The following is a 24,939-nucleotide window of genomic DNA, read 5'->3' as shown; positions in this document are numbered from 1 at the left end:
GAAAACGGTAAACATGTTTTAAATATCCATAACCGGGGCACACATAACAACAACACTACTAAAAGCGTGACTTGAAGGTTTTTGAGCATCTTATTTTTATTTTTAGTTATTACAAGCGTTACATTACACATAATTTTACATATAACTTAAAAATTTGATAAACAGGAACACAATTATTTTAAGAATAACAACTTTACATTCGAATTATTTTGAGTACGAACAAACAGAGTACGGATGAGTACGAAGCTAGTGACTAGCTTTCGAGGTTTATTATATGAATTCTGCGAACAATCAGGTAAAAACAAACCGACTGATACTAACAAAAGTCATTAATATAATACCTAAAAACGGGCACTAGCACAAGTTACACGCGATACTTATTTATTCACAATTATTTACAATAACTGAACAGACGCTTTGTAAAGGGAGTAAACTCTAAGAGAAGCTAGTGCGTACATTGATGGGGGCAGTACGTTTGGGGTTGGAAACTGATACAGCTAAACATACTATGGATTACATTGTGTCTATAATGCTACAAGAAGAGGTTATTATGGAAGAAACAAGATGCAGATGCCAAATATCAGTCTGCGCAGAAATACATACATACGTCCCTGGCAAAGCATTTCAAAAATAAAAATCATGTATTAACAGCACGTGAATTGCCTTGTTTGCACACGATTTTTCTCCCGTTTATACATGGGCGGATCCAGTGAAAAAAGTAGTTTTTATGCAAGAATTATTGTTCATAAATTGAGTTATGTTTGTAACCAGTTTATTTTCTTAAGTTTATAGTTCACAAGCAATCGTGCGTAAATAATACATACGCCGTCAGACGGAGCTTTTTCTGTATGAAAATAAATTTGTACTTAATAAGAAGAATATTGTAAAGTAATTAAACTGTGTGCTCTAATTTGCTTTAAGAATAGTTAAAATACATGTTGCCAGTTAGAAAAATAATGAAATTATATACGACAGTATCATCAAAGCTAAAAGGTGTGAATTTTGGATAAAGATAAAATATAATAAAGCAATATCAATGGTTGTTTAAGTTTAGATAGAAACAGTGTAAGGAAACAAAACGATAAATGGTGAAAGAATTGAAGGTATATATTTTTCATGATTTTAAATGTGTCGTTAAAAGTTTTTAGGCCTGGTGGCATTCCATTCCAAGGCGGGTTATTTTAACAGGGCAGAGGCGTTAGCGACACCGCTTATATCTTCTGTTGATGAATTGGTGAAAGCAAACAAACAAACTGGGGTACTCACAGACTCTGGAGAGGCGATGCTACAGACTTTAGTTGACTTTCTGACTGTCGTGCGTTTAAAGCTTTAACTATTTGATTCTACTGAAAAATAAACGAATAAAACATGTGCAGCCTTAAAACGCGTTTTTATTCATTATGAAGCAATCACATCTCGGTAAAACATGTAACATAAATTGTACAAAACTACATACTGATATTGTCAAATGCATAGCGAAACTAAACAATCTTATCACCATTGTGCTGATATTAATTGAAATTAAATTTAGCTTTGTATCCTATTTTAAATGTATCATTTATATATTGTCAACGGAACGATGAAAACTGAAATAGTTGTAAGGTGGAATTGCGTCTTCCTACCATTGCAAATCTTCAGAATTTTTAGAATCTGACATGTGAAATACAGTTAAACAATCCAATAATATAAATGAAAAATTAGGTTGTTAATACAACAGTTATACAGGGTCAAAATTTGATCAAACCAGTGATACAGACAGAGTTCAAAGTCTTGTCGCCGATACAAAGGTGAAGATGTCAGTAAGTCTGAATGCATAAACTCTTTGAGTCAGCATCCAGCCGAAATGTTTAGGCAGAAAAATCCGGACTCAAAGCTTTATGGTTTTTCTTTGTGAAATCCATCAGGGGTAACATGACAAAGTTTTACTGAATTGGAAACATTAGTCTCGACTCTGGTTGCAACAACTGCCAGTACTAACGACTGCGAAAAACAGCGAAAACAATCCCATCAAACTGAGCTCCGCAGTCTCCAATAACAGCAATAACACAGTAGCTTTATTTATAGTATTTATGAGTATTCTGGACGTTTATTGGAAGCATGTTTTAAAAAGAGTACAATGTGGTTGCGAGTGGATCAAGACTGGATACATATATATCGCTATCATAGCCAGCAGTAATATATATATATAATATAAAAGAGCAGCTTATGCAACAGTTATATTGCTACTGACAGCAGTAGACGTCAATATATATTCTTGCATAAAAACTACTTTTTTTCACTGGATCCGCCCATGTATAAACGGGAGAAAAATCGTGTGCAAACAAGGCAATTCATGTGCTGTTAATACATGATTTTTATTTTTGAAATGCTTTGCCAGGGACGTATGTATGTACTTCTGCGCAGATTGATATTTGGCATCTGCATCTTGTTTCTTCCATAATAACCTCTTCTTGTAGCGTTATAGATACAATGTAATCCATAGTATGTTTAGCTGTATCAGTTTCCAACCCCAAACGTACTGCCCCCATCAATGTACGCACTAGCTTCTCTTAGAGTTTACTCCCTTTACAAAGCGTCTGTTCAGTTATTGTATCAGTCAGTTTGTTTTTACCTGATTGTTCGCAGAATTCATATAATAAACCTCGAAAGCTAGTCACTAGCTTCGTACTCATCCGTACTCTGTTTGTTCGTACTCAAAATAATTCGAATGTAAAGTTGTTATTCTTAAAATAATTGTGTTCCTGTTTATCAAATTTTTTAGTTATATGCAAAATTATGTGTAATGTAACGTTTGTAATAACTAAAAATAAAAATAAGATGCTCAAAAACCTTCAAATCACGCTTTTAGTAGTGTTGTTGTTATGTGTGCCCCGGTTATGGATATTTAAAACATGTTTACCGTTTCCAAGAACAACAAGAATGGTAAATAAAAAATGTACCGGAATCGTCAAGTCATCACATATGAAAACAATGCATTTAGTCGTCGTGTAATGTTTTTTTTATGCAAGAATAGCGACAATACACGTTTGTTTTGTGTCTTAACGCCTGCAGAAGCCCTTGGGATATGTTTGTGACCTCGACCTTCGGTCTCGGTCACAAACAATCCCGCGGGCTTCTGCAGACGTTAATACACAAAAAAACGTGTATTATCCCTACAACAGCGTTAGCAGACTTTTTAAAATGGTATTTATATCAATGTAACTGCCAACAATATTAGCAGTAATATTGCTTTTACTGCTCTACAGTCAACTCCAAAACCATTACATTTATCCCAATCAAAAGATAACTAGATCTAATTGTGATAATGTATAAATTGAACAAATATGTAGGTACACTACTGCAGGAAAAACATAGAACAGCTTTACTTACACATTCTGTGATGTAGTCAGTGTTTAAGTTTAATAACGGTTCATCCGTCCTTTCAGACACAATGAAGCATAGAAATGGCATGTAGAGTATAGACCGCTTCCTGTGATGTATTGAAACTCTTGTTTATAAATATACCGCTTTGATCAAACTAATATTTCCCTATTCAATAAAATGGTATGTTTTCTCATTGCCAAATGTCTTAAAATTTTATAAGTCAATAAACAAGCCCACGAAGCACCCATGTTAGCAATGTAAAGGAAAATCATAATCGAGAGAAAACATACTACTTACTTTTATCCTGTCACTTGCAGTATTTTCGACCCGATATCAGGTGCCGTATATCTTTCTTGATATACGGTCAGTTGATCATGTGACCAGTGATATACGGTCAGTTGATCATGTGACCTTATGATCGATATTGTTGTCATAAGAAATTTTGCAACGAAACCATCATCGTTGTGTTGGAAATGTCCGAACTAAGAAAATGAGTGGTCAAATAATGAGTTTTTTATTCAAAAACGAAGACGTTATTGCGATTTTGCCGGTAATCACGTCATTATATAAGTGACGTCATTACGAATATGACGTCATTAAAGCGGTTTTCGCACACTTATTTTTGTAAATAAATTGCCAAATATCGGAAAATGAAGTAATGACAAGATAAATAGAATAATAGGTCAGTGCCTAAGATGGAGAAAGTTTATCTGGCTCGGCTCCGGACGTTATCAGGTTCGCCTTCGGCTCACCCGATAACCTCCTCCACCTCGCCAGATTAACTTTCTCATCTACGGCACTAACCTATTATTCTCTATATCTAAGGAAGAGCGTTGGTCTACGGATCGCGGGGTCGTGAGTTCGATCTTCGGGCGGGGCGTATGTTCTCCGTGACGATTTGATAAATGACATTGTGTCTGAAATCATTAGTCCCCCACCTCTGATTCATGTGGGGAAGTTGGCAATTACTTGCGTAGGACAGGTTTGTACTAGGACAGAATCCAGGGACACTGGTTAGGTTAATTGCCCGCCGTTACATGACTAAAATACTGTTGAAAAACCCAATCCAAACAAACAAAATACTTATCTAAGACAATCGTTTAATATTATGGAAAAATCGTTTTCATTTATTTTCACAATTATTGTCTCCCGTTAATAGTAACCTTAACGTTCATACATACTTGATACCTGACAAGTACCTAAAAGTACCAATTTAAGGCGAGAGTAGTCGTTATATGCGATCACAGATAAAATAATCATTTAAAAAGACATTAATTAATATAAACAAACGTAATAAATATAAACGTTTATGAAATTCTTATTTGGTAATTAAAAAGGTTTTTCAGCTGTCTATCATGTATTTTGGTTCAGGCACTGGAAATGTTTTGGATGCTTTTGAATGTCTCACACTTGACTTTGAGGCTAGTACTGATTCTTTCCAAGAAAGACGGATCGGCGTGTATCGGTCCTACACTTCGGGCATGTAAAAGTAGAGGTTGATTTTGGCTCCACCAGTGGCTGTCTTTGTAATACGCATCAAAACATGTTTTGCATGAAATGGGCGCTGTATAAATCTGGTATGATATATATTTTTTTGCCAACATTGAAACATATTAATATACTATCACTATGCCCAAACATTTCAGCACTTTGCGAAAAGGTAATTTTATACCATATGATCAATATCGAATTTAAAATGGCATTCAAAATATCCAACCATAAATCAACAAATGAATCGATTGTAAGATCAGTTGTTATTCGGAAAAGGAAGTAAATTGCATTTACCAAAAATCAAGGTACACTTAATCGTTATCTCATATTCGCCTGCGGAATAGAACAAACTTAGCCTAAAAATGGATAAAAATTGTATTGTAAGTACCATTAGAATAATATTGATATAGCCAATTCGTTAACATTTTATGTATGTCTTGTTTTTCGGCAAGCATTTTCTTATGAGAACATTTACATTATATATACGTTTGTCATAGATACAAGTATGCACTGAAATATATATACATGTATACTATAAACTTAAAGGTGCAATTCTAAATATAATGAAGTCTAAACGATACACGAAACAGCCTAATCGTTTGTAACATATCTTAAATCATTATGGTAACTATGCACACTTCCCTTTTACTTAAAAAAATACAATAAGTAGAATGAAATGTGTCTTATTTTCTTATAGTGGCCCAGGGGATCACATTATACTTTATGTTGCATTTTATATAAAACCTGGCATATTGCACTGTTTGCATAAATTACAATGATAAAAGTAATAGTTGTATCTAATTATATTACTTATCAATCAAATTCTTGCGGCGAGTGATTAAGTTCGCTGGCCTCTTATCACTTGCCCCTTACCGCCGTGGGTTCGAAACATCCCTTAGGATGAAGAGTTCTTTCATGCGAGGTAGCCAGCCAGATAGTTTACGGTGGTATTACCCAGGTACCCTAAATAATGCACGGAGGGGCATCCGGGGTATCATCGGGTATGTGACATTTACTGTTAAAATCTGCTACTTTCGATTTGAAATGTTGCATTTTCCGTGCATATTTTCCGTGCATCGTTGATCTCAAAGGCTGTCAATGAAAGAAGTTAAGTGCATACTGTAATGTTATACAAAAATATTTTCTGTATTGAAACGTTTTAATGAAGAAAAATCATAATTATCAAACATGCTGTCGTTTGAGTTATCGTGCGGGATTTATACATGACTTATTGTGTACAAAATGTTTGTCAGGAAAAACTAGTGATATCTGTGGTCGCATATTTCTGCCAACCACATATTCACTTATCTATCTCGATTTTTTTTTTGTAAAAATGTCATTTATTTAATTATTATCTGGCAAGTGACAAAACTGTGTGTTATCCTGTTAAGTATCTTAACAGGACAAAACTGCTTGTTGGTGCCAATTACTGCAATTCGCATATTCACTTGCGTTAACTAGGTATTTTGATTTTTGTCACATAGTCAGTTATGATTAGCAATTTCCCGTAATTTTCCCCTATCATTACTAGTCAGGTGGTTTTAGTGACAAAAGTGTGTGTGTGTTCGGGTTTAACGTCTTTTTCAAAATTTTTTCAAAAAGTGCTCTAGAAATCATTTTATGAGGGCCGGTATGTTAATGCCCGAAGACAACATATTTGTTGAAGCTTGGACCTTACCGATTACTTTAATAGCTGTCTCCAAAAATATAACGATATTTTATGTAAATTAGAGAGGTCAAAAGATCATGCTAAGAAATTCTGATTTTGCGGGGTTTTTTGTGAAGCTTTTATTTCAATGATTATGTACTGGCAAATTTTCTGGAAAATTGTGCCCTAAATGTATTATGAAACTATTTTTTAGTCATTTAGAAATGATGCAAAGCTAAAACACAACATGACAAATAGAAACAATGTCTAAAATTGAGTCAAAGATCATGCACTTTATCTATTTACGTTGAGACAATGTCATCTATAGATACCATTAATATGTTATCGAAAAGTGATGAATGGAATTTATTCAAACTTCATAAAAAGATTAAGGACATTAAGGAAAAGTGCTTTGTACAAGTTTAATAAATTTATCTAGCTTACTTTTTGAATTATCTCCCTTTATTAAACTTACGTATAACATTTCTTTTCCAAAGAATAACTCCAAATTTAACTAATCACTTTTGTTGAAATTTCTCACAACGATAATGACCATTAAAAGAAACTGAAGTGTATAAAATCATGAGTCTATCTCGCTCATTTTTAAATTATCTCCCTTTATAGAATTTAGTTGTCTGAACAATATCGTTAAACACTAAATAACATTACTTTCTATTCTGTGGTCTAAATAGTACTTACGTTACGGGCATCAGTTGATCGTTATAAAGCTTTTGTCAAAAGGTCTGTGGTACTCTACTTGCTTAAGGGATTGTTCAATTGTAACTTGAGAAAACATATCAGCAGATGGGCACAATCAATACTATAGACATAAAGATTAATATTTACCGTATTATGTACTTGTTAAATCAGACCTCAGAGCCTTGACACTTACGTTATCATCAATATATATCATGTACAGCACAACATATGATCTTTGATAGTTGTATATTCCCTTTGTCTGCATATAATTTAACAAAGATATCTTAAGCATTGTTATAGAATATGGGGTTCCTTTTTAGCTCATCTGATTATTTGAAAATTACACTGCGTCGGCGATGCCTGGTTAAGTTATATGTTTAGGTCAACTTTTCTCCTAAACTATCGAAGCTATTACTTTAACACTTGCAACACTTGTTCACCATCAATAGCTGACTCTGTACAGCAAGGAACATAACTCCATTCTGCTTTTTGCAAGAATTATGGCCCCTTTTGGACTAAAAAATATCAGATTTCCTACTTAAAATTTACGTTTAGGTCAATTTTCTCCAAAACTATCAAAGCTATTGCTTTAAAACTTGCAACACTTGCTAACCATCAAAAGCTGACTCTGTATAACAAGAAACATAACTCCATCCTGCTTTTTGCAAGAATTATGACCCCTCTTGGACATAGAAAATATCAGATTTCTTGGTTAAGTTTTGTGTTTAGGTCAGCTTTTCTCCTAAACTATCAAAGCTATTGCTTTAAAAATTGCAACACTTATTAACCATCAAAGCTGACTCTGTAAAGCAAGAAACATAACTCCATCCTGCTTTTTGCAAGAATTATGACACCTTTTGGACTTAGAAAATATCAGATTTCTTTGTTAAATTTTGCGTTTTGTTCAACTTTTCTCATTAACGGTTAAAGCTATTGCTTTAAAACTTAGAGCAGTTATTCGCCATTTAAATCTGACTCTGCACAGCAAGTACAGTAAGTCTACATTGTTTTTGTTTTTTTGCAAGAATTACGACCCCTTTTGGACATACAATATCATGGGTATGACAATATTTCTATTATATAGAGACAAAAATTCAGATGAGCATCTGCATCCGCAAGGCAGTGCTCTTGTTTAATTTCCGCATGCTTTCATGGTAACGTATGCACCGATACCTATATTTGCTTTTGAAAAATGTACTGTATAACACAGGATTACTTCGATTTCTTTTTATATTTGTGAGTTCTTATTACAAGTCGCTTTTACATAATTTTAATGAATAAAATGCCCCCTCCCACAATTTACCACACTTTGAGCAATGACTGTCTACCACTGAGTTCTAGTATATCATGCTTTTTTAGCGTACCATTTATTTCACCAAAATCTACGTTACATTATAACACTTAAGACTGACAAACTTTTCAAAGTTACACAATGAGCATTAAGATTCAGTGCTTAGTTAACAAGCATCTCTAAATGACTTTTAAATAATTCTTTATGTAAATTACTTTTATGTGCATGCTTTCGCCAGATGCAGCTTATTACATACATATATAGTACATACGTAATATATACATATATAGTACATACGTATTTATATAGTACATACGTAACTTAATTAGATTATGTCCTTTGTTCATTAAAACTCTCTATTGATAGAGAGTAAGTGGCGCAGTGGTTAGCATGCTGGGCTACAACTCCAGCGGTCTAGGTTCGATTCAAGGTCGTGGCTGATATCCCGTTTTGTCTTAAAATTTTATAAGTCAATAAACAAGCCCACGAAGCACCCATGTTAGCAATGTAAAGGAAAATCATAATCGAGAGAAAACATACTACTTACTTTTATCCTGTCACTTGCAGTATTTTCGACCCGATATCAGGTGCCGTATATCTTTCTTGATATACGGTCAGTTGATCATGTGACCAGTGATATACGGTCAGTTGATCATGTGACCTTATGATCGATATTGTTGTCATAAGAAATTTTGCAACGAAACCATCATCGTTGTGTTGGAAATGTCCGAACTAAGAAAATGAGTGGTCAAATAATGAGTTTTTATTCAAAAACGAAGACGTTATTGCGATTTTGCCGGTAATCACGTCATTATATAAGTGACGTCATTACGAATATGACGTCATTAAAGCGGTTTTCGCACACTTATTTTTGTAAATAAATTGCCAAATATCGGAAAATGAAGTAATGACAAGATAAATAGAATAATAGGTCAGTGCCTAAGATGGAGAAAGTTTACCTGGCTCGGCTCCGGACGTTATCAGGTTCGGGCTACAATGCTGGGCTACAACTCCAGCGGTCTAGGTTCGATTCAAGGTCGTGGCTGATATCCCGTTTAGTGTTCATATCAGTACTGGTACTGTTTCCAGCACTGTCGCCCGAGACTGGACGCTGGGAAGGTAAATATCACACCTGTCGTCGGCTCCACTGGAAATAAGTTTTTCCATCCTTTACAGGTGGAGACTTTCGCCCACTTCCAACTTTAAACAAGAAACTTTACCTTTTTGCAAACTTTTATATCAAAACAAGTAAATCTTGTGTTATATACCGATAACCTAGATGAATTTTCCTATAGGAACGCAGTTAAATAGTTCCGAAAGTTTATATGAACCATGCGCGGATCCAACCAGTTTTCTCAGAGGGGGTTTAACCGACCCCATACTATGACAAACATGTCATCGTCACGATGCTTTTCTGCTAACTTCACATAAACGAATTATTTGACAATATTGAATATTGTTCTGTAATTATGAGTTTACAAGTACAGGTACATGTTTTAGCGACTCCCACATACAGCCGACATCATCCTTACATAATACATATATTGACTTGCAATTTGATATATTCCACCGACGCCACTTAAATATTCACCATTATAAACAATATGACATGTGCCAAGGTCAAGGTCACATGCACCCAAATTAAGTTTCCTGTTTGTTAGTAGATGAAATTACTTCCTTTTTATATCATATAGTATAATAAGTGTGTTTTCCATCAGTTTTAGAACTAATTCAAAAATGAAATTACGATTGGTTCTGATAGATATATAAAAAAAGGCTATTAATAATATTACATTTCCAGTATATGAACACAGACGCAAGTCACAACTTTATTGTATATATAGGTAATACAGCATTGTTATGATTGCAAAACAATACGTTAATATGCAGTGCAGATCTGTATTGACCAACACTGGTATTAACTTTCACTGTTGTTTTATTCATTAGTACCATATAAATATCTTGTATTTCATTTGTTTATTAATTACTATCCTTAAATATGATATTTTTATAATATTATTTAATTACATTTTTATTTTTTATTTCTACCAATATAAAAATACAATCACATTCGTTCTTTAAAATGCAGATATTAACATTTGAAGCATTCAGCAATTATAGATTTCCAGACAATTTAATAGTACATACCTCTTCATGAATTATATCATGTATATAGTTAAAATTATATACATATGCCCCCCACAGCTACTTTGAAAAGAAAATGCTGTATTAGCACGCGGTTTGTGAAAAATGCCCCTAGACGGATGACATTGGTAACAGTATATTGTTTGACTTTACCAATCATCTACTTTGATCATCCTTAGTAGCATTTGGTGTAAACGTGCGAAGGAAACTGCATACAAAGACAAAAATGGGTGACATTAAGGGAAATTGCTGTGTTCAAGAACCTTTTCGACTTCTCTTATTTTATCTAATTGAGTTGTCCAGGCTATATAACTCTAAAAGTGCTGAAGAGACTTTATTCAATGTGCATACAAAATTAGAGGACATTAAGAGGCGTTCTTGTGTACAAGAACCATAACTTAACATTGCTTTCTTCATAATTAATATTTGTGTTAGGACAACTCCAAAATTATCTAAGGGATTTTCTGGAACTTTTTCACATTTTGACAAGGTACATTGAGAGGAAATGATGCCATCGTGCTTACTTTGTCCAATTATCTCCCTTTATCAAATGTATTTGTCCTGAACATTACAAATGGGTAAAGAAGTTTGTATAAACTGCATACAGGGATAGATACATTTAAATTTACTTGAAAAGAAAAATAACTCTTATAGTTTCACAGTCTGTCACTTAAATTACCCCCTTTTAATACATTTTAAAAGATTTTCCAAGAAATGGTTTAAGGGATTGTTTCTTAAGAGAACAATTTAAGGAATTGTACACCAACAAACCACATTCTTTTATCATATCAAATTTTGCTTGTCCTGAACATAAGTGAAAATTATTCAAGGTATCAAGTTGACATTTGATTTCACACAATGAGAGGAGATACAATGTGCAGGAAACTGTCTATACCAGTTTATACCCTTTTTGTTATATTAAGCCAGCAAAGCTCTTGACAGTGAACGGTTTTGTATGTGCCACTTTTAGAAATATCTTCCGTTAAATGCAATAGAAAGTCAGATAACAAATTGTTTATTATAATCGTTTCTATTCTGCAGGGTTAAGGTATTCAAGTTTATATAGCTTACATAACTAAACAAGCCTATATCCTGAATCTTTCAAAAGAGTATGCGTTTATTTGTGTTAAAGCCTTATTTCGGATACAACACGATTTTTAATCATAGAATGAAATCATATACCTTACCCTTCTGAAAAGAGAAAAGAATAATTTATTGGCAATTGTTTTCTGTTCTGTCAAATATTAACGTGATTGAATGGTTTATCAATAAAAGTAAGCATTGTTGTAGTTGATAAATATATCTTTTATATACAAGGTTATGTAACTTTTCAGTAGGCAATATGATCATGTTTATTTATATTTCATAGCACTTACTGCGACCTTCGACATATATTTGTGACATTTAATCTGAGAAGCACCTGTACGATCCAACTGATTGCATTAGTTAGATAAAGGATTTCTTAACAAGAAATCAGGAATATTTGGTTAAGAAGTCTTACCCCGAATTAAAACAAGTCAGAGCTGTCCGTAAGACTTTTCTCATTGCTTGACTCTGAATTAGAGCTTTGCCAGTAAAAACTTTATAAAACTTTAACCAAAAAAAATCTAAGTGAACAAGGGGCATAACTCTGTAAAAATTCAAATCAGAATAAGGGAGTTTGTTTCGCCTGGTGTAGAATTTGGTAGTAAGTAACTACTTAAAGTTTCAAGTCAATAGCTTTGATAGCAACAGAAATATTTGACTTTTTCAAAAACGTTAACCAAAATTCTTAGTCAAAAAGGGGCATAACTCCATATAATTCAAACCAGAGTTATGGGGATTGTTTCTCCTGGTGTAGACTTTGATAGTAAATAACTATTTTAAGTTTCAAGTCAATAGCTTCGATAGATACCGAGATATTTGACTTTATCAAAAGCTTTAACCAACGGCGACGCCGACTCCGGCGCTGGGGCGAGTGCAATAGCTCTACTTTTTCTTCGAAAAGTCGAGCTAATAAAGCAACGAAAAGAAACATTTAAAACTTTACAACATGTCCTGCCAGAAGGTGAACTTCAACAGTATTTCATGATAATGTGTATGCAAATATTACATAAAGATTTACTGGGACGTTTTTAATCTGTAAAATAAACGCTTTTCTGAAATTGTATATAACTAATTTATACTGAACAAAATAGCGAAGTACCCCCATATTTGCTTGACAGTATCTTAAAAATATAACATAAAATACTTCTTGAAATGTAGTGTACATTCAGAACAATATGTCATTGATAAAATGCCGAACTTTCTACAAAACCAAAACAAGTCTTCAGATATAATATTCATTCATTTTACGATTTCAACCAATTTTTGACAGGTCACAAAAAGTAAACAAAAATGTTTACAATGTGCATGTACATACTAAAAACGAAAACGTATTTTGGGAAGATAATGAAATAACTTCGTTAACTCGCTTTTTCTAGAAACAGCATTCTTCATTCGTGTCATATTTAACAAAAAAAATTAGTATGAACAGTTCTTATTCTTACAAATGATATTCACTTGTTTACTCAAACACAGCTTTTATGTGTTTTTGTGAATTTTTACAAATGGGGCGCGTTAGTAAATTGAATACAGAATTTGCAAAGATATTGGAAAATTAGCAATTGCGGTTAGCTATTTTGTTCTGTATATATACCCTATGACCTTTAACCTTTATATATGAGCATACAATGCGTTTTCGAGTGCGAGTCATAATACAAGTGTACGGTTTATTTAAACCTATAATTGTAAATCAAATCCTGTACAATGTGAAATAATTCATGAATCATTGCATCAGTGCCGAAAATTATGTGAAAATATCAGTTTTAATGCATGACCTTTTGACCTCTATAATTTGCATATAGTGGTCATATATATGTTTTGGAGACAGCACCCAGATGAACCAGGGATGTTTAAACTTTAATAAAGTCTTCAAGCATTAACATTCCGGCCGTCATAAACTTTTTTCACGGACTGAAACCACCAGACTGTACGGAATGAATGAAAATACATAAAGGGACATAATAAATATGCATTTATCATTTCTTCTGAATGTTATAAATTATATCTATAAGTTGCACAAACCATTAGGGAGTGATGGTTGTGAACGTGGTGGAGATACACTCATTCATTCTGTATAGAGGACTAACAATTTCTCGTTAAGGTTGATATCTTGTTGAAAATGAATATTCTTATGCACTGAGTTTTAAATGTTGTAAACGAAGTGGACGTTATGAACACATCGCTGAGGTGAGCGGCACAATAAACCCCTTACTTAAACACATGATCATAGCACAAACATTCTGAACAGTAACAATGTAAGTTTTAGTACATACGTAATAGATATACATGTACTATGTTTTAAAATAATACAAACTTAAGACGTATGTATTGGCTAGTTTTGAAGTTATTGCAGTTAAGTCTACGTATTTTAACAAGCTTCTCGCTTACTCCTCAATCCTGTCACATTAATATATGTTTGTATGATACATATTAGGGACATAAATATTGTTTAAACAAAGTCTACGTATTTTAACAAGCTTCTCGCTTACACCTCAATCCTGTCACATTAATATATGTTTGTATGATACATATTAGGGACATAAATATTGTTTAAACAAAGTCTACGTATTTAATGAACGAACCTCGTATCAAGAAGATGTAATGTTGCTAAAATGGCATGATTTTAGACTCGCTACTTGGGTTTCAGTGGTGATGGTGATAAGATCTCAAATACGTATTGTTTATATTCGATCTTTTTTAATTTAACGCCGTTAAAATTTTTGTCTTTTCAGTCTATCTCGATACTTTCTTAACATATTTCTAATAAAGGGGAAGAAACTAGTTGGAAATATAAATTTTCACTATTAAACAGTGCCTCCTTTCAATCTTTTTCCGGCTTTGGGGTCTCCGTGGCCGGGTTGTTAAGGTCGCTGACTACAAATCATTTACCCCTTATCGATGAGGGTTCGAGCCTCACTTGGGGCGTTGAATTATTCATGTGAGGGCTTACGGCAGATCAGTGGTTCTGCCCAGGTGCCCGCTCATGATTAGATAGTGCATGGAGGGGCACCTGGTGTCTTCCTCCACCGCCAAAGCTGGAAAGTCGCCATATGACCTATAACTGTGTCGATACGACGTTAAACCCAACAAAATAAATAAAAAAAATTTCTGGCTTTATTATCCGTTTTGTACATATACAAGCATTCGGATATTTTATATATACATTTGTACATCGCTTTCCTTCTAGTAATTCAGCATGCATGTTCATGGAGTTGCAATGCAAAATGGTGTAGCATTTGTCATTGATCATGGCAAGAACAAGCAGATTTCAAAGTATGGACTTGTGGAGAATCGGTCCTGTTGGAAGAGAAGATCATTGTAAAGAAGGATATCTTTTTAGATCATACAAAAACCTCTACCATAATGGCGCTAATGCATCAATCGAACTCAAATTTACACAAGTTCCACCACAGCCTTTTCAGCTGAGAAAATTCCTTGAACAGCAAGAGGCAAATGCTAATGACTACCTAAAATATACTAATACTATCCGGTCACAAGAAAAAAAAGAAAATCAGAATCTTAAGAGAACAATTATGAGCCTTGAGGGAAGAATGAAATGCCTTGAAGAAGTGTTTGGCTATAGAAATGATGCATTGATTGAGAAAAATGAACGATTAGTTCGTGAACTGCATGGACAGAATGATAGGTTATATCATATGGAACGCCAGCTACATCAAACTGAGCATAAATGGCGCCAATCAGAAGCTGAAAAGAATGTATGTATGACGTTACAAGATAAACAAATTCATTATCAAGAATGGGAGTTTAAAACTCTGCTGGAAATAATGAGAAGTACTGAAATAAATAAAAGAAATGAAGACTACGAAGACACATGGTTGCGCTACAAATATAACGGATTTTCTTCCGAGAAAGAACGAATGCAACACTGTATGACGCAATGGAGTGATAAAGGGACTGCCTTTAATAAAGGAATCGCTTTACTTAAGGCAGAGATAGAATGTCTTGATAAAAAAATAAAAGAGCTAGAAAAGATATCTGAGAGTAAAGAGATCGAAATCAATAAAAAACAAGAAGCAGAGGAAAAAATGGATAAAGCCGTGAGATCTCTTAAAGAGAAGAATCATCTTCATCAAGCAGAGGTTGAGCGCTGTTATGAGAAAATCAAACATCTAGAGGAAATGTTAGTTAGTAAAAGAACCGCTACAAATGACGGAAATGAACGGCAAGCTCACCGTGTGATGAAACAAAAAGATGAAGAAATTCTAGACCTGAGACATCAGCTGAAACAGACATTGATGACACTTGAAAGGAAAGAGTCTGAAATTAATGCAACCATTGCTTTGTTAAAGAAAAAGACGCAGGATCTTGAAAATGAGGTTGAACACCGTGATATGACAATTAAAGACCTAGGCTATAAAAAGAAAGAATCGTGTGATAGAAATGAGCTTTTGGAAAATAAAGTTAAGGAAAAGGATTGCCAGTTATATAAAGAGAGAGATCAGCGACAGCATGCTTTTAAAAACATGCAAGAAAAAGAAGCTGAAATGGAAGAAATCATCGCGTCGCTTAAGGGAAAAGTTAAGCTTCTTGAGAAGGATATAGAACATCGTGATTTAAATATCAAACATCTAGAGGAAATGTTAGTTGGTAAAAGAACCGCTACAAATGACGGAAATGAACGGCAAGCTCACCGTGTGAAGAAACAAAAAGATGAAGAAATTCTAGACCTGAGAGATCAGCTGAAAAAGACATTGATGACATTGGAAAGGAAAGAGTCTGAAATGAATAAAATCATTGCTTCGCTAAAGAAACAGACGCAAGATCTTGAAAATGATATTAAGCATCGTGATATGACGAATCAACATCTTCAAGCAGAAGTTGAGCGCTGTAATGAGAAAGTCAAAAATCTGGAGGAAATGTTAGATAGTAAAAGAACCGCAACAAATGACGGAGATAAACGGCAATCAAACACTGTGATGAGGCAAAAAGATGACCAAATTTCTGACCTGAGACATCAGCTGAAACAGACACTAGATAGGAAAGAGTCCGAAATGAATGAAATCATAGCTTCACTAAAGAAAAAGACGCAGGATCTTAAAAATGAAGTCGAACATCGTGATATGACGATAAAAGACCTAGGCTACAAAAAGAAAGAAACGTGTGATAAAAATGAACTTTTGGAAAAGAAAGTTAAAGAAAAAGATTGTCAGTTATACAAAGAGAGAGATCAACGGCAACGTGCTTTTGAAAAGATGCAAGAAAAGGAATCTGAAATGGAAGGAATCATCGCGTCGCTAAAGACGAAGGGTAAGCTGTTGGAGGAGGATATTGAACATCGTAATTTGAAAATTAAACATCTAGAGGAAGGATTAAACAGTAAAACGATTGGCGTTCCTGTGACAAAAGAACCAAACAGAGATGTTATGGAAATGGAAAGCAAGGTTATCGAACTGACAGATCAACTGGATCAGTCTTTGACCAAACTGCAAGAAACAAAAATTGAGCTTGATGAAACAAAAACAAGGTAAACATACATAGATTAATGCTTTTTCTGCATCTTTGTACTGCAGTTATGACAAACTTTCTTCTGCAAAAAGGATACTTATAAATAAACTTTGACGATTGTGTTAAAAAACTCTAAAACAATTGAACAGTACTAATATAAAGTATAAGTATTACGTCATTGTTAATGTTTAAGACGTTATTATTCCTTTACCGGACGTCAGTAACTTCAATAGGCGATAAGTTATCCTCATAGTAACAGCTGATCACTGAAACTCATGTGTAAAATTTATTTATTTCATTAACTGCATATTTTTGAACGATACGTCAAGTTAATTTATTTGAATTCCATATATCTCAAAGGCTCAGTAAAGCTATGGGAAACATGCTGACAGATAACAACCCGAATATTGCTGACCTTAGCGACAAGAATCGTCCAACAAAACTCTCTGAAAGATATGCTGAACTATATGACAATCAATGGACTGATGCATTTGACATTCTTGAAAAGCGATTCCATACAGAGGAAAATGCAATTGCAGCACTTCTACATATGTTGAAGGTTTTTATATAAAACAAGTTAAAATGAAGCAGCTTATATGTATAAGAATTTTGTAAATAGACTCGTTTCTTTGAGATGCTTCCGCTTTAACATATGAAAACTTAACATTTTAAGCATTTTAATGTAATTTCTGTCTTCTTTCTTTTAATTCAAAGAAATTTTGTTTGGATGGATTTCTGAGACAAAAAAAAATAATTTAGTACTTTCAAATGTATTGAAATATTTTACAAAGTTAGGTTCATTAAGAAAAATAACTGAAAGATTGTAAAATATTACTTACACCTAAAGTCTCATTTGCATTGCTTACATTTACAGAAAATGAAAAAGTATGACAAATCTTTAACGCATCAACATTTCTAAAGTGATGCATTATTTATTTCTATAGGATGCCATGACTTTCTGCAGAAACAAAGCCCATGAACAAATGGAGGAATTACGACGTGTACTAGCATTATCAAACGATAAGGTATGGATGCTAAAAATGTTATCATTTGTCATATCTAAGAAAGACGAATTCCATGGGAGTCAAGGAATGAATGTCATATTTCTTTGTTTTACACACTTGTAAAACCCGAAACCGAAGTACACATATCCGATAACGGCCGATGTAATGAAGTATTTCGACCCCCATAGAATAATGACCCCCCGGTCATTATTCTATAGAAAAAGTGACCCCCCGGTCATAGTATTATGACCTCCAGATCATAGTACTATGACTCCCCTACGTGAAGTAAACTGACCCTCACGAAGAATATTGACTCCCATAAAAAAACGACCCCCGGCCATTTGGTCAAATTTAGTGATAACTCATGTATCTAAGGCCTAATTGCTGCATTTTATGCCCCCACTCGGGGGAGGGGGGCATATAGATTTGCTCTTGTCCGTCCGTCCGTCCGTCCGTCCGTCCTTCCGTTTGACCATTAGCCCCAGATACCATCACTTGACACAGAAATCAGAGCATTCCGCAACGGGAAAAGGGATTCTATTTCTAGACGCTGTATCTTGGTGTATACATTTTTTTTCAGGAAAATAACAATTCACAATGCGTTCACAAAACACACCAGTGTCAATAATCCCTGCAAACTTCGGTATGAAGTAATTCTTCAGAAGAAAACTGCACAAGAAACTGCTAGCATAGAACTTAGCAGTGGCAGTAAAGTACGGTAGCGGCAACAATAGAAAGTAGTAGTAGTAGTAGTAGTAGTAGTAGTAGTAGCAGTGGTAGTGGCAGTTGCAGCAGCAGCAGCAGCAGCAGCAGAGGAATAAGTGACAGCAACAACAGCAGCAGGAGAAGAAGAGGTAGATGTACAAGACGTATTAGTGGAAGCAGGTATAGTAGTATCAGTAGTAGCAGTTGTAGTAGTAGTAGTAGAAGTAGTAGTAGTAGTAGTAGTAGTAGTAGAAGAAGAAGAAGTACATGTAGTAATAGCAATAGAAGTAGCGGCACCAGTAGTAGTAGTACAATCAAAATGTTAACTATTGGCAATGGAGGGTATTAGAGTTGTAGATCTAGTAAAATTGTCCGTTAGGTTTGCTGGGGATCACTTTTTAATAGATATTATCGTCGAAAGTCTTTTTAGGAGCGGGTGTTTTACACGGAAAGAGTAACTTTTTTAAATAGAATAATGTCCGGGAATCGATATTGTATGAGAGTTCGAATGTAGTAATTTCGGCAGTGAGTATTTTACATGGAAGGAGTCACTTTTTCTATAGAATAATAACCGGGGTCGTTATTCTATGAGATTCGAAGGGAGTCATCTTTAGGGAGTCAGTATTTTACTTGGAGGGATCAGTTTTTCTATAGAATAATGACCGGGGGTCGTTATTCTATAGAGTTTTCAAAGGGAGTCAGTTTTTTATAAGGGGAGTCAATATTTTACAGGAAAGGAGTCACATTTTCTATAGAATAATGACCGGGGGGTCGTTATTCTATGGGGGTCGAAATACTTCATTCGAAATACTTCATTACACCGGCCGTTATCGTAGATATGTGTACGAGGTTTCGGGTATTACAGGTGTGTAAAACAAAAAAAAATATGAAATTTATTACTTTTGTTTCTTTTTATAGTCATTTTGTTTCAATTCAATCATTTTAAGTACTGGTAGTATAAATAAAAAGTGAAGAAAGTAGTCCAACATCGGGAGCAGCACAAAAGTTATCCGAATAAATTTATTTCCTGACTGAAGTTCTACTATCCATACGAATTGTTCTTCACCTCTTTTGTATCGTACTTCATACAAAATAGATTATTGACCTCTGCTTTGTTAATATAAAATAAGTTTAGAACCTTGAACTTTTGTGACAATATTGCAATTTATCTATAGACTTGAGAAATTAAGATATCATTACTAGAATTTGCTTTTTATTAAACACATACATTCTCATGTTTTTCATTCAACACACATATACAAATGCATTTAAGTTAATTATGATGAAATGACCTATTTTCCACCAGGCAATTTGGAATTCTTTGAACATATATATAGCGCAACTTTCACATGACTTTCTTAAAAACAGAAGAATCGCTTGCGGAGAATACGTTCATTGCCAGTTAGGGGTCAACTATCTTATTATATAACATAACTGTAATTACTCGTTACTGTCAGAGAATTTTGCAAATCTACGTATCCTAGCTATGAAATTAATATATAAGTTTAATAATAGGAAGATGGAGGCATATCGGCTGATCTAGGCAAGCTCGTAAAAGATTGCCGGAAAGCAACGGCATCTATGGCCGTAGGAAATTTGCATAAGGTAATGATTTCGACTTAGATTTCAGAAATTTGCATTACTGGTCTTTTGGGATCATGGAGTACATTTAGTTTTATCATAATCGGATTTCGCTTTAGTCCATCCTAGAGACTGTGAAGGGTGTTGCACATTCCTTTACCTCTCATGAACAGATACAGTCAAATAGTGTCTGCTTTTATTTTGCTAGGTAGGATTATATGCTTCCAAAGGGTCTCCTTATAGATTTTATTTATGAACTTAGATTCATACTAAATTATTCAAGCTGAAAAATTAAACATAAATATGTAGTTGTGAACACTTTTACGTAGAATATCAATTACATGTACGCTAAAAAGTGAATTTTAATTTTAATTAGCATCATATTACAGAATACGACAATACTATCTCAGCGTGCCCCTTGCTTCTTGTCTAAACATATTTGTTTTCAGATGTATATGTCACATGCTAGACAGTCAACAGATGAAACAATAAAAACAGCACAACAAGTCAGCTCATTTACAAAAGAATGTCTTGAAGTTTGCTGGTTCATGGCGGTGTGTATTGATATATTTCTATATTTTTACGTAGTATATAGGCGATCAGATACAAATAGTTTACAAACCTGCTCCGACAGAGACTTTTCTTCTACTCAGAATTTAAAGTGTCCTCAAAATGGATAAAATGACTTTAACTCGAAAGATACATGAAATTCTCACGTGTTCCCGACTATGCTGTTTTTGTGTCTAAATCTTCTATTATGACATGATTTGTTACATAAATCACAAGTCTATAGTTTAAGCCACATAATTGTCGCCGGTCTAGATTCAGCACATGTTTATCAGGATATAATCAAATATTGAAAGTCTTTTTCCGATGTAATTATTTAAAAACGTCTTGAATAACTTACCGATCAGTAGTCAAAAAAGTATCTTTGTTTAGATTGTTGATTTGTTGATAATGTAAAACATGCCTTTATGGTATTTCAGTTTAGAAATGATATTAAGCGAAATAAATACAACCATTCATTTGGCTAAGTATTTAACATGATTTACAAAATTCAAACGTATAAGCCTTTAGAAAATAATTTTCATTGTTCAGTTAAATTGAATTTTTCTCTAGAATCTAACCTGTTCTACAATCCAACTTCTAATTCAGGTACAAACTGTAAAAACCTGCTTATAAAGGTCACTGTTTTTCTTTTCTGTTTGACGATGGATAAATACCTGTGACATGAGATAACTTGTCAACTGAGACCACAATTTTATTTCCCAAGTGGGGTCTTTACTGACATACATAATTGTGTATGATTTGCCATCAGAAATTGTTTCAACAGTCTTTATAATAACATCATCAAAACCATTGACTACCTATCTCAAAGAAAGTTTCTCTTGATTCTTACAAATGTCTGCATTTGAATTCAATACTTACAGATCCAAGACCCACCTGTTGTATTTGCTCCCGAGCTAAGACAAGGTTCAAAATTCAACACGGACTTGTTCAAACCCTACACCAGTAGTGGAACACACGTCGACTATGTAGTCTGGCCTGCTCTGCTTTTACACGAAGGTGGCCCAGTACTGGCAAAAGGTGTGGCTCAGGGTAAAGGCAAGAAATCAACGTAGAAAACGTTATAAGTACAAACAATCAGTACAAAATACCGATACCAAATTACAGAATATTATAGTGCATGCATAGTGTTTTGCACTAAAACAAACTTGTCACTATCAAAATTGAAGACTGCTACTCCTATATTAATCATAGATACAATTATTGCTAGAACGAAAAGAAAAAAGTGCATTTGCCCGTCAAAACAATACACAGATCTGTAACAATTAATCAAACATCTGGACATTACACGAATAATGTTATACGAGTTTACATATTCTATAAAGAGCTTTCATCTCTAGTAATTATGCTAGATTTATTGAACGGACTTTAAATTGGTACATAATCGGCCATATTGGTCAATATGCATGTAAATTCTACATAATTTCCTTGCATCTTACTAGGTTTTTCAGTATAACTCGCATTCTTATGATATGTACTTACGCAGATATATTTTTTTCTATGTATTCTTGTTCTTTTCTCTAATAATCAGATAATTAGTTAATAGTAATTAGTTTATCTTGATAGTATATGCACGCGTCATTTTATTTTTTGTATACTTAGATTTCAAATAGCAAGATGTATGTTTCTTATAATAATTCTGTTATACATCAAGACATTTTATTATTACTCAGCACAGATGTTTCCCGCAATGTCTTTGTGTGTCATGTGCAACATTCAGACCCCTTACTTCATGTCATCAATCTTTGAGATCAAAGGTTAACAGTGTCTGTTTGTGGCCTCCCCACAACTCTTCCCTCCATCAAGGGATTCTAGTATTACTTTTGAATGTGTGTCTATTGAACATTTTGTTGTACATGAATGCATATTGGGCTTGTCGCCAGTAATAAATGGCACACCAATGACTAGACATAAATATAAGATGTCCTCCGATGTTAGCAGACATATTTTCTCTATTTATTTAAAGACGAAAAGGGGAGGTTTTGAATTAAAAAACAAAAACAAATCTTATTTTTCTTTTCGGAGTTGTTAAATGTATTTCATAAACCAGTAGAAAAGATGAGTGAATACTTGTTATTACTATTATTATTAATGTCGCTTCGTCGTCATTGTAAATACGACATTGTCAATAAAGTAATCAATGTTGTCATTATCTGTATTATCAGTACTACTCCCGCATGATAATTGAAACGACAAACATGTTTATATTATCGTTTAGTTATGGTTGCCATGCATCGTTGAACTCAAAAAGGTTGTCAATGAAAGTTAATGTTGTCAATGTTAAGTGCATACTGTAATGTTATACAAAAGTATTTTCTGTATGGAAACGATTTAATGAAGAAAAATCATAATTATCCAACATATTATCGTTTGAGTTACCGTGCGGAATTTATACTATTATTGCTTTTTCCTTCATATGGTGTGGGTAATTGTTAGACGAATGTAATGACGTCTTGCTATTAAAATGTCTTGTAATACTATTTGATATGGCTGCTGTCTTCTACACATGAATGTGCCATATGTAAAACTAAATTTTAAATCGTATATGCAATTGTATGCCTTTGTTGTATTGCTTAATATACTGTGAAATCATGTAATTTCATGTGTACAATATTTCATGGCTCTGCTCATAACGTGTATTTACTTTGGATACGAATTTGTGATTATTCACTTAACCAATATATAACTTATCATGCTTAACGCGTTTGTTTCTGCCTTTGCGACAAGTGCAGATCATGATCAAGCAGCACGGATCAGCCTGCACATCCGTGCAGCCCGATCATGACCTGCACTGTTCGCCATTCACTCAGTATATTTTTGGTAAGCATCCCTTTTAACAGTTAAAGGTACTGTCCAAATTGAAAGATGGACAAGTTCATTATAGAAATAATTATTTAGCAGGATAAGGGTTAAGGAATGGGAGCTGTTCTTATTCGTATGAAACTAGTTTCTTGTTTTGATGCAACCACAGAATCCACGAAAGTTAGTCATCCAAGGATATTAATGCTTTCTGAGTAAAATATATTCCTTATTTAGAGACTTTTCTTTGACTTATTTATTCAATGGAAACAATCATTTTTATATTTTTCATATAGTTTTCCTTTCCTGTAATTTGTTGTTTTCGCACTTTGATTTTTTAAAACCTGTATTTGTAATTTTATGTTACCTGTAATAGTCATATTGCTCACAGTATTTAGATTGCTTTGTTTGATTTTCACATATTTCTTACTTTGAAACACAAATATATCTATAGACACCGGATATTCTTTTCCATCTACATGTATTACTTTATCAACATATTTCACCTTGCAAATTTCTGTTCATTTCAAAATTTTATAAAGATTCAGTATGATAATTTTTTGACTGAAATAACTCTTTTTCAGATTCATGATTATGTATATTTTTGTCTGATTGGGAAATGCGATGCAAACCACACATTGATTAATGCTTGTATATTTAGTTAGAGTGCGTACTACATGTTTATTTCGTGGAATTTTCCAGGTTTTACTTTCTATAAAGCTATATACTTCTGAAATTATAGTTTGATGTGTATAAAACTTTTCTGTATTGTTGTTCTTTGAACCCTAGTTTATGTAAGATTTGAATAAGATACCTTAAACATTATATGACACATTTCGCTTGTTTACTAACAATATCAGAATGTTAGTTAACACGGTTTATGGTCATTTTTGAAAAAGGACAGTAGTTGTAACATCGGAACGTAATATTTTGCTATTTGTGAAGGTCCAGACAACGCATATGACATGTTACCAAATGCCTTTTTCCCCTCATTTTCTGGCATTGTAGTCACATCTGCCAATCGTAGCTTGACTCATATAGTGGTGAGTTTTTAATATTTACAGACATTTTATACCTTTGGATTGGAGAAAGCGGTC

At 33.7% G+C, this 24,939-nt stretch overlaps 1 protein-coding gene across 1 annotated transcript; it reads left to right on the top strand.

Annotated features, from left to right (window-relative positions):
* The first annotated feature begins 5,158 nt into the window (after positions 1 to 5,158).
* On the top strand, positions 5,159 to 24,600 carry LOC123556693 (golgin subfamily A member 6-like protein 26). Its single transcript, XM_053526841.1, has 7 exons — positions 5,159 to 5,234; positions 14,908 to 17,205; positions 17,547 to 17,745; positions 18,131 to 18,211; positions 20,411 to 20,500; positions 20,926 to 21,030; positions 21,907 to 24,600. Exons 2-7 carry the CDS (start codon positions 14,969 to 14,971, stop codon positions 22,096 to 22,098), a joined length of 2,904 nt encoding a protein of 967 aa, XP_053382816.1. The 5' UTR covers positions 5,159 to 5,234; positions 14,908 to 14,968; the 3' UTR covers positions 22,099 to 24,600.
* Positions 24,601 to 24,939: the final 339 nt, after the last annotated feature.

The sequence above is a fragment of the Mercenaria mercenaria genome, chromosome 16, assembly GCF_021730395.1.
Source record: "Mercenaria mercenaria strain notata chromosome 16, MADL_Memer_1, whole genome shotgun sequence".
NCBI lineage: Eukaryota > Metazoa > Mollusca > Bivalvia > Venerida > Veneridae > Mercenaria > Mercenaria mercenaria.
This window is presented reverse-complemented; position numbering and strand designations above follow the sequence as displayed.